At 47.4% G+C, this 15,524-nt stretch overlaps 1 protein-coding gene across 1 annotated transcript in view; it reads left to right on the top strand.

Annotated features, from left to right (window-relative positions):
* Window positions 1-3,569: 3,569 nt before the first annotated feature.
* LAMB3 (laminin subunit beta 3) overlaps window positions 3,570-15,524 on the top strand; it is a 149,626-nt gene continuing 137,671 nt past the window's right edge. Inside the window, exons 1-3 of the mRNA XM_069633278.1 lie at window positions 3,570-3,883; window positions 10,593-10,656; window positions 14,058-14,212. Coding sequence (XP_069489379.1) covers window positions 10,632-10,656; window positions 14,058-14,212 — 180 coding nt within the window. The 5' untranslated portion in view covers window positions 3,570-3,883; window positions 10,593-10,631. The remainder of the gene's footprint in view (window positions 3,884-10,592; window positions 10,657-14,057; window positions 14,213-15,524) is intronic.

Genomic DNA, 15,524 nt, shown 5'->3' with positions numbered 1-15,524 from the left:
GTGGGGTTTTGGACTATCACTCCCATCAGCCCTTGAGAAAATAATCAAGGGTTCGGGATCGTGAGAGTTGTAGTCCAAAGTTGTCTAGCCAAGTAAAATTACTTTTACTGCATGTGGCGGCCTAAAGCGGCGAATCACCTTGTTGTACAGGAGCAGGTGGAGGCCTCCTTTCTAGTCCGCATGCCTTCTCCACCATCCTCTTGGAGTGCCAGGCGAAGGGGCTACCATTGGGAATTCATGCGTGAGTTTATGTGACATATCTATACCACGTTGAATGTATGAAAGACGATATGCACTCGGGCAGCCTTCAGAAGATAGCCTCACGTTGAGTCAATAAGGGAAGTTACCAAAAAGGACGTCAACTGCCTAAATATAAGGAAACAGCTCTAAGAATCATTGATGAATACTAAACAAAAATCTGATGACGACCATATAATGTGATAAAGAATCCCGGGAAGATAGCTCAGCTGCAATGTGCTCGCCTTGGAAACAAGACAACACGAAGCAACACAGGTTTGATCCTCGGGTCTGCGCTTAGAAACCTCTGGGCATTAAGCGTGTTATAAATACGCAACTAAGTCATATTCCTGTAACAGCGCCTCGATGCCCCAGGGCTGTCTAAGCACTTTAAAAACACAAAACAAAAATCCTAAATCGAAATGATATGAAAATACTTAAAACTGACGATGTAACAGAAGCACTAAGAGAAACATGTACCAAAAGATTAAGTTATCGTGAAAAACAAGAACATGAAGTAACGCGCTGACCAATAACTGTAAATACGCTGTAACGCAAGATAGAAGAAGAAGGTAGAAGCAGGCCAAAAAGAGGTATATATATATATATAACGTTTAGGGGGACCAATGGAAGAAAATGGACGATGGCTTGTATTGAAGAGTAAACCAAGCTACCTCAAAAAATAAGCCTAGGACCGCAAATTGAAGAATTGATGGAGAAGATGTTTGCGTGTGTAGAATAAGGGATTAGGTTGGCCTGAATTCAAGGAGGCTATTTTGAGAGATGGATGCAAGGCACACAGAAGGGCGAATGCATAGAGCTTGTGTATGAGACATATTTCTGGTAAGATTAGGAGGGCAAGGACATTTGCTGATGCCAAGTATTGGACAAACCACGAAGATAAAAGCCTATGTCAGGTGGAGTGAGCAAGTCTTTAAAGGGCAGAGAGGGATATGACAAGCTGGTTAATTAAATCAAATAACAAATTGAAAGCCAGCAATGGACAAAATCGTGGTCTCCTGACACGTGATGAAGAACTCAAAACAAAGGCTATTCATTAAAGCTTTGAGTTAAGATAGTGGTGTGCTCACACTCCGCAGAATGTCGCAGAACAGTGAGCAGACTACAAGGTCAACTAAAAATGATAGACCTTGGCTAAGGAACTGGTCAATGACATTTGATGAACTAATTGGGAAAACAAAGAACAAATTGACACAGCTTGTACGCCTAGGCTTCACTTTGTTCACGTGCTGCTAAACGAGCCAGAAGTCCAAAGTTGGATAGGGTTGCCAACCAATCAAAAGGGCCTCCCATGCACTTTCATATACAACTTTGCTGTTAGTAATACGCTGCCATGTTCTCTGCTATAATCAGTGTGTGACGTGCATAGAAGTAGCTCAGGGCGTGTTCAACAGGCAAGATGCAGCCAATGAGATATTAACACTTATGTTATTCTGCCTCTGCCTAGAAGTAGATATGTCCCCCTAATCCAGCCCGTGCTGGCATTAGGTTTTTGTGAAATGCCACGTAGGATGACGCCACGAATGAGGTACATAAAACTATATAAACTCTGTGCAAGCAAACCTTGATGTGAAAAAACAACTATCTACTTTGATAGCTGAATTTCTCCCTGCTTTCTTTCATTGGGCCTCATTAGGACCCAGGCGGATTTCGCGGTGCTAAATGCACCGCGAAGCACGGCGGAAAGCCGTCGATAGCGCCATGGGGGTTGGCGGATTTACCGCCCCATTCCGACCTCGGCGGAGCGGTAAATCCCCAATCCCCATTCTGCCCTTCCCCATTCCCATTCTTGCCCCATAGGGTATAATGGGAGTGGGGAAGGAGTTAATTACGCCACCGTAAAATACGGTGGCGTAATTAACAACGAGGTCCCGTAGCGCCATGGTTTTCTCCGCCTGGTAAAACCAGGCGGAGAAAACCTCCATGGCGCTAAGGGAACTCGTAGTACGGCGGACGGGTCCGCCGCGATTAGCGCTGGCGGAAACCCACTCCGCCTGGGTCCTAATGAGGCCCATTGAGATTAAAGCAGTCTTCCTTTGGTGTGTCCGATTATTTGGTCTGTGATAATTATTGATAGTTCCATCTAGCACAAAGAAGACGATTCAAGGTACGAGAGCCCAATGTGGCACTATTTCAGACCTAAACAGATTGCATATCTGGCCATATTGAAAGAGAAGCCGTTCCACAGCTGTACTTGGCTTGGTGCAACATATGGGCCCTCATTACAACACCGGCGGTAACCAATGGCGCTATTATGGTTGCGGTACCGTAATTACCTTCAAGGTCCCTACTTTAAGGGCTGGTCCATACCAGCCGTTAAGGTCGGGAGCCGCAAAGGGACCTTGTAATTAGGCGCTAAGAGGTTAACGGCGCTGCAGCCTTTTACCGCGTCATTAACCCCTTAGCGCCAGGGTCGTAATGAGGCCCATGGTCTTGCACCGGCCCTGACCTCAGCCAGGGCCAAGTTCTGGTGCAATGGCACATGAGCACATCTTGCAGTTTATATAAAGGTGATATGCCACACATCTCTACCCAAGTGGTCTTCCACAAGACAAGGGTTCCGGGAGCATTACAAGTGGATCGGGCTTCATACTCATTGCATAGACCCCCAGCTGTACCCAGAGTTAATGAATCTTTTATAACGCACTCAAAACCGGAGACCAGTCTCTAAGCGCATAGTGTAAGTCTCGCCGTAGAAGCGGCAGCATGTGTGTAGCATAATTGACACGGGAAACATCACCCGGCCTTGGATAAGACTGCATAAGAAAACCTAAGCTTACACTTTTAGAGTTAAATGGTTCTGCATAAAATGTATCAACAGTGGCGAAAAACACAGGATTACAAAATGGCTGCCGCGTCATGCATTTAGCATTCAGTCCCTGCTGTGGATCGCTGCTGTGGGTGTCGGTCAGTTGATGGGGGATGGTTAGCGAAGCTCCTTTACGTGTGGTACCATAGGTGCAGGATCGCAGTGTGTCATGGGGGGGGCTAACCAGTGTCCTCTCACGTCACTAGGGGAGTAAGGGCCAGCTTTGCAGATGCCCTTACCCATCCAGGTGGTTTACTGCCAGCCGGGGAAATGTGTTTTTCTCGCTCTTAATTCCACCACAGCAGTGTTTTTTGTGGCATGCTCTCTGCTCTGAACCCTGGCTTACTCTTGTAATACCACAAGACTGAACAGGTCCTGTTCTGAAAAGGCATCTTCGACTTCATAAAGGCCTTTTATTCTAGGCCACGCCCCTGTCTTTAATAAAGCACACTTTGGCATTACAGCCATGGAGGTATTTCACACACCCTATCCATTTTCAGAGTGTTCCTGCTGAGTAACTTGTGGGCTCAGATGCCAGAGAAGACCCCCAAACCCTCCCCACTCCCGTAGGCTCTCGGAGGAAGTTGGGAAGTTGGGCTGTTTTTCTGTCTCTAGGAGACGCCGCAGGCAGTGAGTGATTCCGTCTGGGTGGGACCGTCTGATCGAGTTCCTGACGCACTCCCTTATCGCGATTACACTCACTCTGACTGTCTCAGGTGGGGCTGGGCTTAAAAAGCCAGGAGCGGAGGAATTCACCCTGCAGAACCCAGGTGGGACCCACATTCGGAGCAAGAGGACGCAGGGCTGCTGGACCAGGTAAGCGTTTAGCTCGGGGGAGACAGAGTGCAGCAGCTGCCACGCTGTACAGGGTGTTCAGGCGATGGGCAGGGAGGCAGGCATGGAGCATGCGGCCAAGAGTGGGGCAGCAGGCATTTCTTATGATTCGATAAGTAGCTGCACAGGCGTCTAGCCACACTGGTATACAGGCGCGTTATAAATGACTTATCATATCACATCATTTCTCTCCCACTCTACCATAGCCCTCTAGACCATTTATCACCTTGACCACTCCTCATATCATCGTACTCACCACCCATCCACATGCCAGTTCGCCATGGTTGCCTAGCAACGACTTGACCACTCCTCATATCATCGTACTCACCACCCATCCACATGCCATTTCACCATGGATGCCTAGCAACGACTTGACCACTCCTCATATCATCGTACTCACCACCCATCCACATGCCAGCTTGCCATGGGTGCGTAGCAACGACTTGACCACTCCTCATATCATCGTACTCACCACCCATCCACATGCTAGCTCGCCATGGGTGCCTAGCAACGACTTGACTAGTCCTCATATCATCGTACTCACCACTCATATCATCGTACTCACCACCCATCCACATGCCAGCTCGCCATGGGTGCCTACCAGTGACTCGACCACCCCTCATATCATCGTGCTCACCACCCATCCACATGCCAGCTCGCCATGGGTGCCTACCAGTGACTCGACCACCCCTCATATCATCGTACTCACCACCCATCCATATGCCAGCTCGCCATGGGTGCCTAGCAGCGACCCGACCACTCCTCATATCATCGTACTCACCACCCATCCACATGCCAGCTCGCCATGGGTGCCTAGCAGCGACTCGACCACTCCTCATATCATCGTACCCACCACCCATCCACATGCCAGCTCGCCATGGGTGCCTAGCAGCGACTCCACCACTCCTCATATCATCGTACTCACCACCCATCCACATGCCAGCTCGCCATGGGTGTCTAGCAGCGACTCGACCACTCCTCATATCATCGTACTCACCACTCATATCATCGTACTCACCACCCATCCACATGCCAGCTCGCCATGGGTGCCTAGCAGTGACTCGACCACCCCTCATATCATCGTACTGGCCAATATGCACCCACGCATACTAACACCTCCTCAAATCTCTTCCCATAACCGGACCCCCGAGGGCGTTCAACCTACAGCGCTTTGTGACCATGCTAGCGGTGAAAGGCGCTAAACGATGATGCATTACATTACATTACACGACTTAAAATACTGGAGTCAAATTGCTGAGGACTTGTGCTTTCATAAGTGGTTTACTCTTTTAAAGTTTAACACACACACACTCTTAGCTTCACATTGAACCCCAAATCCACACATCGGCTTGCAGCCTATTGCACATTTCTGGAAAGTCCAAGCACTGTGTCGTTATGTTTTCCTGACTCTGTCATTACGAATGCAATATTTGTCTCAGTGTACTGGACACCCAGCTAGGTGCAGCACTGCATTTTTAAATGGCACCTAGCGCTGCGAGGCCACAGACCTAGTGGTTTAGCACTTTAAAAATAGCAAAGAGCCTGATATGAATCAGTAGGGGAAAGAAATGGACAAATCTTGCTTTGCAATTCCTTCTTCTGGAAATAACTATGTTCTCTGCATAAAAGGTACTCGTAAGTTTAGGATGCTTCATTTTTGGGGTGGTGTTCCCGGGAAGCCAGTCCATCAGTTTGCCTATACTGTGCTGCACTTATGATTCAGTGAAATCTTTCACTGAATTGTTTTTTTATCTAAAATATATGTATGTATGTTTCAGTGGAGTAAAGGGTTACATTTTGAAAATGGGTGTTTGCGGACCCCCCCAAAAAAATGTCAACATTGAAAAAATTCGGCATACAGGTTTTCAGCAAATAGTGTTATTAATCTACATTAGGTTAAACATTTTTCAGTTGAAAAAAATTCAAAGAAAAAATCTTAAGTGAAAATAATTCGGTGAAAAGACATGTAACCTCGCCTGCTTTCTCTCGCCTTCTGTTCGTGGAGACAGGTGAAGATGATAGCAGCGTCTTAAGAGCATGGTTTTGGAAATTGGACCGCAGAGAAAAAATAAGTTCAGCCACATCCAAACCTATCATTTCATCACGATGAGCACATATTTTGGGAAAAATAAACAAATAAAGTGAAACAAATAGGACATTATTATTTGATGAAATGCGTGACTTAACAAGGATGAAACCTGCTAGTTTAAAAATCTGCATGGAGCCCCGCCTACCCTTTCCATGATGCCCCTTTTGGTTGAGTGAGTGTTTGAATGAATAGGTTGTTGCTGCAAGCACACATCCCATTCATTCAAACATTGCTATCAGCACACAGGGTGCGTATAGGAATAATATCCCAGAATACAGCCCCTCAGGCCCGCAGGGGGGGGGGGGTTAATACTGCTATATTGAGTAGGGGGCACTCAATGACCAACTGCCCAGGTGTGCAGCTAACTGCCCAGAAGTACACCTTGAACACATTTTGGGGCTCTAGATTAAAAATTAGCGTTCTTTGGTAGCAATATATTAGATTTGCAATCTGTGGGATGGGCAGGACTCTAATTTATTTATTTAAAATAAGTCAACTCTGATTAATCACTTACATCCTTTAGTTTTTTTTTTTCATAACAATATTTTATTAGGTTTTACAGATAGATACGACATCAACAACATCACAATGATCATTAATTGCTTCAGCTCAAAAACGCAGATTTATATGAATGTCAAGGGATAGACTGATGGTAGCCTGCACTCTATTTTCTGCGACCATGCTCAATCTTGGTGATTAAGTAGGAATCCATGTATTGGGTGGCTTTGGTTTAAGTCTGTGGGTTGGTTAATAGAGTGGGCTGCTTTGTAGCCATCTAGTGAGTGGTGGCCTTCTAGTTAGCGCTGGGAATCTGGCTGCATAGTCCATAAACGGATGGCAGGTGTTCAAGGTCCTATTGAGCGTGCCGGTTCGGATTGCAGTTAACTTTTCAGCGACCGCGATGTCCCAACATAACGCTACTGAGGGTCCGTCCTCATTTTTCCATACATAATCGGGCCAATGTAATTTTTGCTGAAAGGAGTAAGTGCGTACATAGAAGGGGAATGTGCCCTGAGAATGGGAGTGCCCCCCCCCTTTTCTCCCAGGAGAATGACTCCAGGATCCCAGGGTATGGAGAGGCTGGTAATTTCCCTGATGTGTTTGATCACCTCCTTCCAATATGTCTCTGCCTCCGGGCAGGTCCATATCGTATGAAAAAGGGAGCCAGGGGTGGGGCAGCCGCGCCAGCAGCGGTCAAGGATATTCGGGTTGGCTCTGTTGAGCTGAACTGGGGTCAAGTAGTATCTGTAGCAGAGCTTGTAGCCTCCCTCCCTATTTGTAATGCATTGTGAACTCTTGTGCAATCTGGTCCAGATTTTTGCCCATTCTTCAACCTCTATTTCCCGGCCCGGGTCCTTCTGCCATTCGAGCATGTACCTTTCTTTTCCTGTGGGGTCGGCCCTTTCCTTGAGACGGTACAGAGTGGAGGTTTTGCTTCTTTTCGTTGGAGTTGTGAGGGAGATTTCCAGAGCTGTCAGCACTCTAGCACATCTCTCTTGAACCGTCCTGAGACAGCCAGTGCCGTATTTGGGTGTAATGGAATCTCTCCCGCTCACCTACCCCAAATTTTGATTTGCAACTTTCGAATGAGATGGGAGAACCCTCATCCAAGAAGTCGCCCGTTTTTAATGGCCTGCCCTCCCTCCAAGATTGAAAGCTGTTGGGTTGACAGCCTGGTGAAAAATCTGGGTTGTTCCAGATGGGAGTTAGGGGGCCCAGAGCGCCCCGGATACCCCATTTCCGTGCTGCTGCCTTCCAGCATTGCACAATTGTGATTGTGGCGGAGAGGGGGGCTGTATTTGCTTGCGCTTTTATCTCTGGCAGGCGTGAGGGATCCGCGGGGTTGCCTGGGCACCAGGCCTCTTCGATCTGCGTCCATTTCGGCACATCGGCTTCTTGCACCCAGGAGAATGCGTGCGATAGCTGAGCTGCTAGGGTATATCTAGCTATATCTGGGACTCCCAGCCCTCCCTGGTTCTTACCCCGGATCATTATTCGCTTGCTGATGCGAGGTTTCCCCCCCACCCAGACAAATCCTTGAAATGTCTTTTGTATGTCCACTAGTACTGGGCCGGGACACGTGTCGGTACATCCTTTAGTTTTTAAGATGTTAGAAGGCTCCCACCCAGCCTGATTGTGTATTAAAATGTGTTCTTTCTTACTTTTCCATCCAAGTCCTTCATCAATGTTGTTTCATTTCTTCCCAAAGCACTGACCCTTGATTCTCGGATTATTACAATATGGTCTTTCTCTACATTGTGGCATAGACTTTCCCTGGCGTTTGGGCAAGATTGCATGAGTGGTTACACAGTCCCGGCATTGTGTCCCGAGTGAGGAAACTAAAACTCCAGCAACCAGACAGCAGAGTGATGCCCTTAACTGGCCGGAATTGTGAAGTTGAAGAGAAACAGTGCCCTATCCAACAGTTGTGTACTTATTGTGTTGATTATAAGCCTCAACTATTGGCACGGGAAGTGAAGATAGTAGAGGGGATTGGCTAGGAGAAGGAATACACAGCCCATCCCTCGAAACACCCCCGCCCCCATCTAGAATCTATTTGAGCTCTCTCTGTGCTTTAAAGGGGAAGACACTATCTTCTGAAAGGTACTGGGTTAACTAGATCTATAAACCAGTCCCGGTACAAAAAATATGTTTTGATGAACAGTGCCTTCAGCCACTTGATTTATAAGCAATATGTGTGTCCTTGGATCTGTTCCTTGCAATGAATTCCTGTTATAACTGCTGGACCCATATGCATGCAGTAACAATAACCGACCCTGCCCTCCCTGTGAAGTAAGGTGGACCACACAGTTTTACAAGAGTTGGCAATAAAAGGCCGTAGGATTTTATTGTTACAGATGTGGTTATGCAAACAATAACAATAATCGCATATCCTTATGGTATCTTACTTTCGGGCACCAAGTCCTGAGGTAACCCCCTCTGGCCTGTGCCGCCTTCTTGTCCCACAACTTGTTATGGTCACTGTACAGTGTCCTGTTTTTTTCTTTGTTTGTTCTTCTCCCTTCTTTTCTAGGGTGGGAGGGTGTTGCTTAACAGTGAACTTCCTGACTGTTTGGGTCCCTGTTCAGGGTCGACAAACAGTTTGTATTTTGTGAGAGCTGTGAAGCTCTTTTTATAAGACCCAGGGGTAGCCTTGGGTCTTTGAAGTGTGTCTGTGGGGGCAGAAGTCCAACCCCCAGGCCGGCTCTAGCCGACTGTCTGGCCCCCGGGGTGCGGGAGCAGGCATTGTGTTCTCCCTGCCTGAGTGGCGGTTTCCTCTGGGTGCTTAGCACCATGTTTTTTTGTGGAAGGGTGGGGTGATTGCTCACACCTCACCCTTCCCAGTCTTTGTGGTGAGGGAGACTGCATGTCTCCGGCTATGATGAGGAGAGAGGCAGGCATGGGGGAAGGAGCTGCCCCTCTCCTGGTTCTGCTGTATGGTACCAGCATTTACCCTACCTCGCTTTGGCAGGCCCTGCAACATTGCCCAAAAGTATGCCTTGACAAATCTATCAGTGTTGGCTCTTGCATGGGCATTAGATTGGTATAATGTAGACACTGTCTTAACCTGCCCAGTTACTCGCATCATTTGCCAGCTGTTGCCATTTTATGGTCAGCTAGAGGGCCTGTAAAATGCTTAGCCAATACCTACATAAAAGCCCAAACTGTTGGTTTTAACGGTGCAGGTTTTTGTTTAGGATGATTTTGGTCATGTTTGTATGGGGAGGGATTTGGGAAGGCGCACCACTTTCTTTTATCTGAAATATAGCTGTCCAATTTTTCTCGTTCATATTTCAAATTGCACACCTTCGAGACAGCCGTAAAAAATTGGGCCATAGAAGGGCACAGAAACACAGAGTGTAGCAGAAGCAGTCAAAAAGCATAAGCAAAGGCAATAGGTTGCGTCTGTCGTACGCCAGCCGCTTCCTCCAATGGTGCAATGAATGTCCTGCCGCGAATGAAGCTCATCTGTACAGTTCACTCCATTCCAAGTGATAGCAATCCTTTAATGACTTAGGACAAACCATGCATCAACTTAAAAAAGACAAGTAGAGCACAACAAACACTGTTCTGTCAAGCCTCAGTCATCTGGAGCTCGTTTCATTGGTTCGATGAAGAGGCAAGCATGTATTGCTAAGGCACACACACACACACGCACCCACACACACACACACGTGCACCCACACACACGCACACGCGCACCCACACACACACGCGCACCCCCACACACACACGCGCACCCACACACACACACGCGCACCCCCACACACACAAGCGCACCCACACACACACCCACGCACCCACTCACACACACACTATGGGAGCAGAGCTGAAAAAAATCAACACACGAAATTAAACACAGGTCCCCATAAGGTACATTTTTTTAAAAGTTGTGAAAATTGACCCATATGTTATTTAAGAAATGTTAAATCAATTTCTCAGCAGATCACAATGCCAGAAACATGGAAAACAGTAAATAATGTACACTTTCCATGTATGAATATCCATACCAATAGTTTTGGCTCCTAACAAGGGCATGGGGAGCAAGTAGGGCAGCTTTCTTGAATGGATTTGCTTATTGTGAAAATTCCTTCTTCGCAGGTACACTGCACTTTGCGGCCAGTGACAGACAGACGCAACATGTGGATCTGGGCTCTACTTCTTGGTAAGTGACAGCATCTGCCCGACAGGTTTCATCAGTGAGGGGGTGTTTCTATTTATGTCATTTATTTATTTATTTATTTATTCAGACATTTATAAAGCGCACCGAACACTGGGCCTTCTGGGTCACATTAACATGTTGCATTCATATGTAGGTCACACGTCTGTTTATAGCAGTGTGACACAGTTCAATAAATAGCAACCCTTTTCTTAACTTTGGCGCCGGCCTAATTTTGGAGCCTATCGTTTCATTGGTTGGTTGGAGGCTGTACTTCATAGAGGTGTATTCTCTGACCTTCACCTACAAACGTGCCTCTCTCTCTCTCTCTCTCTCTTATTAGCGTTGAAATATTCCAGTCTGCTAGAGGCTGAAGGAGAGACTCTTCGAAGTGTAGATTAAAGCACTTCTATTGTGCTTCCTAACAATGGGCTTCATTACGACTGCGGCAAAAAGCGGTGGTAAAGTGGCGGTAGTTCTGATACCGCCACTTTAACATTTAACACCATATTACTGCATCGCCGTGCTACGAGCTTTGGCGGTAAAATGGATAATTTACCATGCAGAATTACAGCTGGCGGTAAATCGGAAGAAATTTCAGAGTCCTGTGATGTATGAAAGTGGAGAGTAACACCGCCATACCAGAACTCATAATCACGGTTCCGAGTGGCGTGAACAGTAATCCATTATGGTGGTAAATCAATGGATGAACAATTTACCACCCAACTCGTAATGCGGCCACTACTTTTAGAATAAAGAAAGCTGGCGCCATCTGGGAGTAGAGGACAGTGGGCCGCTTCTTTGCGCTGTTTGGCACAGCTTTCAGAAAGCACAGTGATGTCGGGCTCTGACTAGATTGTCAAAGCTGACCTTTCACCAGGGATCTCTTTTCACACAAAGTTCTGGTGGAATCTTGCACTTTATAGCGCCTGCGGTCTGTTTCGTGGTTTCTGTGCGCTGTAAATCAAATGCAAGCTGAAATGGCCATCACTAACCGTATTGCCATCGGCGCGGGCCGCAGGTTCCTCCTACAAGCAATTCCAGCATGTTTACCACTCTCAACCAATCACAGGATGGTGACCACACTCCGCCAATCATAGCATTATTAACACGGCATGCCTGCCAATCCAATTACCGAATGGTTGCCACTTCTTACCTATGGTAGCATGGCTACGACTCTCAACCAATCACAGCAAGGATGCAACTCCCACAAAGCGTGCTGTACATACATGATCTATCTTCACACCCAGCAGCAACATGCAATGGTAAAACCAGTAGGGGTTGGCTACCATATGTCTAGTGCAGACTCATATGTCCCAGCAAACATTTTGCCATTGATATCGATGTTGATATTTTATTTCCATCGCGCTCGTACACAAGTGTTTCGGAGCGCGACAAGGCAAGGGAGGGGAACAGGGGAGAAAAAAACAGTGATCTTCCTAGGCCCAGTGACACTGAGAACGTGCAAGTGCATGGGGGAGCGAGAGGGGGAAAGTGCATGGAAGGGGGGAGAAGTGGAGAGTGCGGAGCAAAGGAGAAACAGATAAATAATAAATAAATAATAAAGGCAACAAAGAGTGGTAATGCCATTACTAAACAATGCCAAAGGTTACATATCATTATCTGATCTGGACTAGCATCTTCTGAATAGCATGCATAATGTTGGCATACATGAAAAACTATCAGAAATATTGGGACAGCCAGTGGCCCCACTGGTGCAGTTGCTCAGCAGGGCTACGCTTCCGACAGGGATCATGTGACGTGCACACATTTCATTATTTGTATTTATAATGCGCCTATACACAAGGGGCTTGATTCACAGAAGCATGTTATAATGGGACAATCCCATAGGGAAGCGTTCTGTGAATCTGGCCAAAGGTGTTTCAAGCCGCAACGAGGTGGCGAGGTTAAAAACAGGGATGAAGAAACACGAAAACGACAGTCCTACTAGGCCATGTGACATTTAGATTGTGCAAGTGCAGTAAACAAGAAGTGTGGGGGGAAGTGCAAGTCAGGTTGGAAGGGTGGGTAAGCGAGTGCCAGGGGAGGCCAGGTGGTCCATGCCGGGGAATGCAGAGAGTGCAGGGGAAGAAGGTCCACGTGCTAAGTGTAAGGGGCGGGGCTGGAAGGGCTCACGGGTGCAGGCACAGCCATGCTTGTGCAGTGGGAGGTAACCGAAGCCAAGTGCAGGTTGGAGGGGTGGGGTCAGGAGAGACCAGGTGCAGTGGTAGACTGATCGAGGAGGGTCTGGTGCCCTGTAAGAATCTGAAGAAATGAGGCAGCCAGTCAAGAAGCAGAGGGGGGCGGGCGTTAGCAGGGGAGTGGGAGAGGGAAGGAGGAAGAGAAAAGGAGGGTCTTGAGAAGCTTCCGGTACACATGAATAGGGTTCGACCAAAGGTTGTAGTAGGGCCGTCCCTACGAAACCTGATTGCCACATATCAAATCCACTTATAAACATGGCACAGCCTCGATGCAATCTATACGTTTACGAGAGTTGACGGTCAGGTATTTGCCAATGTGACTAGATATCCAGTAATCAGAATGAACCCCTAAATGTGCTCTATCTCAAATTGGTTGGGGGTGCAATCCCACCTGATATCATACTGGTCGAGCAGTTATGTGATTTTTGCTCCCAGAGAGCTACAAAAATACTATTTTATCAGTAGGTGAACACAGTGAATGTGTACCACTGTGCATCAGCCTTTAAAATGTAATGTTAATGAGCTATGGTGCGCCAAGTCACCACTGCGGTATTTGCAATATTTTCGGAGGGCCTAGCCTTGTCCGTGGAGTTGCGTACTCTGGCCACGTAATGGGTCTCCAGACCATAGTCTACTAGGGAAAGATTAGAGGATGTAAACGTGGGTAATAGGTGTTACAAATTCGGAGAGAGTGGGAATGATGCAGCTGGGGAAAAAAGGTTTGGGTAGCCTGGGGGATGTCAGTCCTGGTTGTCCAACTCTGGGACTCGAGGGCCAGGAACCCTGATGGGTTTTCAAAACATCCCTCATTAATATGCATGAGGAAAAATGTGCATACATTTAGAAGCATTGTATGCAAATTTATTTCATGAATGTTAATAAAGGGGTATCCTGAAAATCTGGCATGGAATCGGCCCTTGTGGCCTGGAGTTGGACAACCCAAAAGGGAGGAGGCCGATATATGTGCTATTTTTATGTCCTATTTTTTAATTTGCATTCTTGGACTTCCAGTACTGGATATCCCCATTTTAAAACCAGGACTGAAGTCCCAGAATACAAAGTTAAAACCAGGAGTGTACTAGTGTTGCCGAAGGGAATGGATAATGTTTGGTGTTTACTTGTGTGATGGGTAGTGTTGCAAATGAGTGGAACATTTGTTGTCACCATGTAGCCTTTTCTTCATGCTCTTCCTGTGTTTCCCTTTAGTGTTGCCATGCATGCTGCAAGCCCAACAGGACTGCTCGCAAGGGGCCTGCTACCCACCGGTGGGGGACATTCTGATTGGGCGAGCTAGTGATCTTCGGGCCTCCTCGACGTGTGGACTTGAAAAGGTGGAGACCTTCTGCACCCCTTATGGCGAGGTACGACAACACTACTAGGTGATTGAGTCGACCCGTTAGGTTCTGGGTTCAAATGCTATGATATATTAAGTTCGGTTCTAACGAATGAGAGAGTATTCGACTGGAAGTCCAGTATCAGGGCAAGGCAGGGAAGTACACCCTTACTTTTGTGCCACTCATTTGGCAGGGGCCCCTTTCGTTCAGATGTCATGTCCCCCCACCCCAACATTTTCAGCAACTTCACTCCACTGTTGGTTTAATTGGTACTGCATGGTGAGAGTGCCCGTTGGTGTGGTCAATCGTACGGATTGGGAAGTGGTAGGACAGGTGTTTGGCCCCCTGGCTTATGTGACAACATCCCTCCATTATAAAAACGACCCAGGCTAATAGTATTTGTACAGGAAGTGGGTGGCAGACACATGGGCATACTTTTAGGGGGGGACAGGGGTGTTTGTCCACCTCAACTTTCATGGCACACCATTTTGTCCCAATTCATTTGGCTGTGGCAAGTTTTCTTCAGATGTCATGCCCCACCCCAACATTTTCAGCAAAGTTACTCCACTGGGCAGACAGGAAGACCCCGGCTAGGCAGAGTCTAGATGGGCGGGAATGAACCAAGGGTATCTGCTGCTAAGTTCTGCAAACACGTGTGGTGCAATGGGGTGGGACCATGATTTCTTAAAGAACCTCCAGATTCAGAAATCCGTGCTTGCTTGCGCCGGCCGCAGGGAACTGCACCTATCACACTGCTAGACCATGGCAAGTGCCGGAAGCCATCTCTGATTTTAGAACAGTACAAACCAAGTGGAAAGAATACCACCAAAGCAGAGCCATGGGTATGTGGAAGTGTGAGAGCCTGCAGCCTTGACTGAAGCCATGGGTAGCCTTGGCATTCGGTGAGGTGGGGCGGACCGGGCAATGACCGGGTAATGACCAGGTAATGGCTGAGGTCTGCAGGCTGGCTCCTCCCCTGATCGGCCATTCTATGATATCTGTTGCACACTTTATACAATGCATCTATAAGAGAGAGAGAGAGAGAGAGAAAGTGGGGCAGAGGGTGAGAGAGAGAGAGAGAAAGAGAAAGAGAGAGAGATGGGGAGAGAGAGAAAGAGAGAGAGAGCGAGAGAGAGAGAGATGGAGAGCAAGCGATAAAGAGAGAGAGATGAGTACAGCGAGAAAGCAGAGAGCATGCACGAGAGAGAAAGAGAAAATGGGAGGGGGAGAGAGAGAGAGAGTGTGAGGGAGAGAGAGAGTGAGAAAGATAGAGGGAGAGAGAAAGAGAGCAAGAAAAGAGGGTGATAGCAGGAGAGATAGAAAGGAAGAGAGAACAAGA

The sequence above is a fragment of the Ambystoma mexicanum genome, chromosome 13 (assembly GCF_040938575.1).
Source record: "Ambystoma mexicanum isolate Mex_15411 chromosome 13, UKY_AmexF1_1, whole genome shotgun sequence".
Taxonomy (NCBI): Eukaryota; Metazoa; Chordata; class Amphibia; order Caudata; family Ambystomatidae; genus Ambystoma; species Ambystoma mexicanum.
Note: the sequence above shows the minus strand (reverse complement) of the source record. Positions and strands in the feature narration are given on the sequence as shown.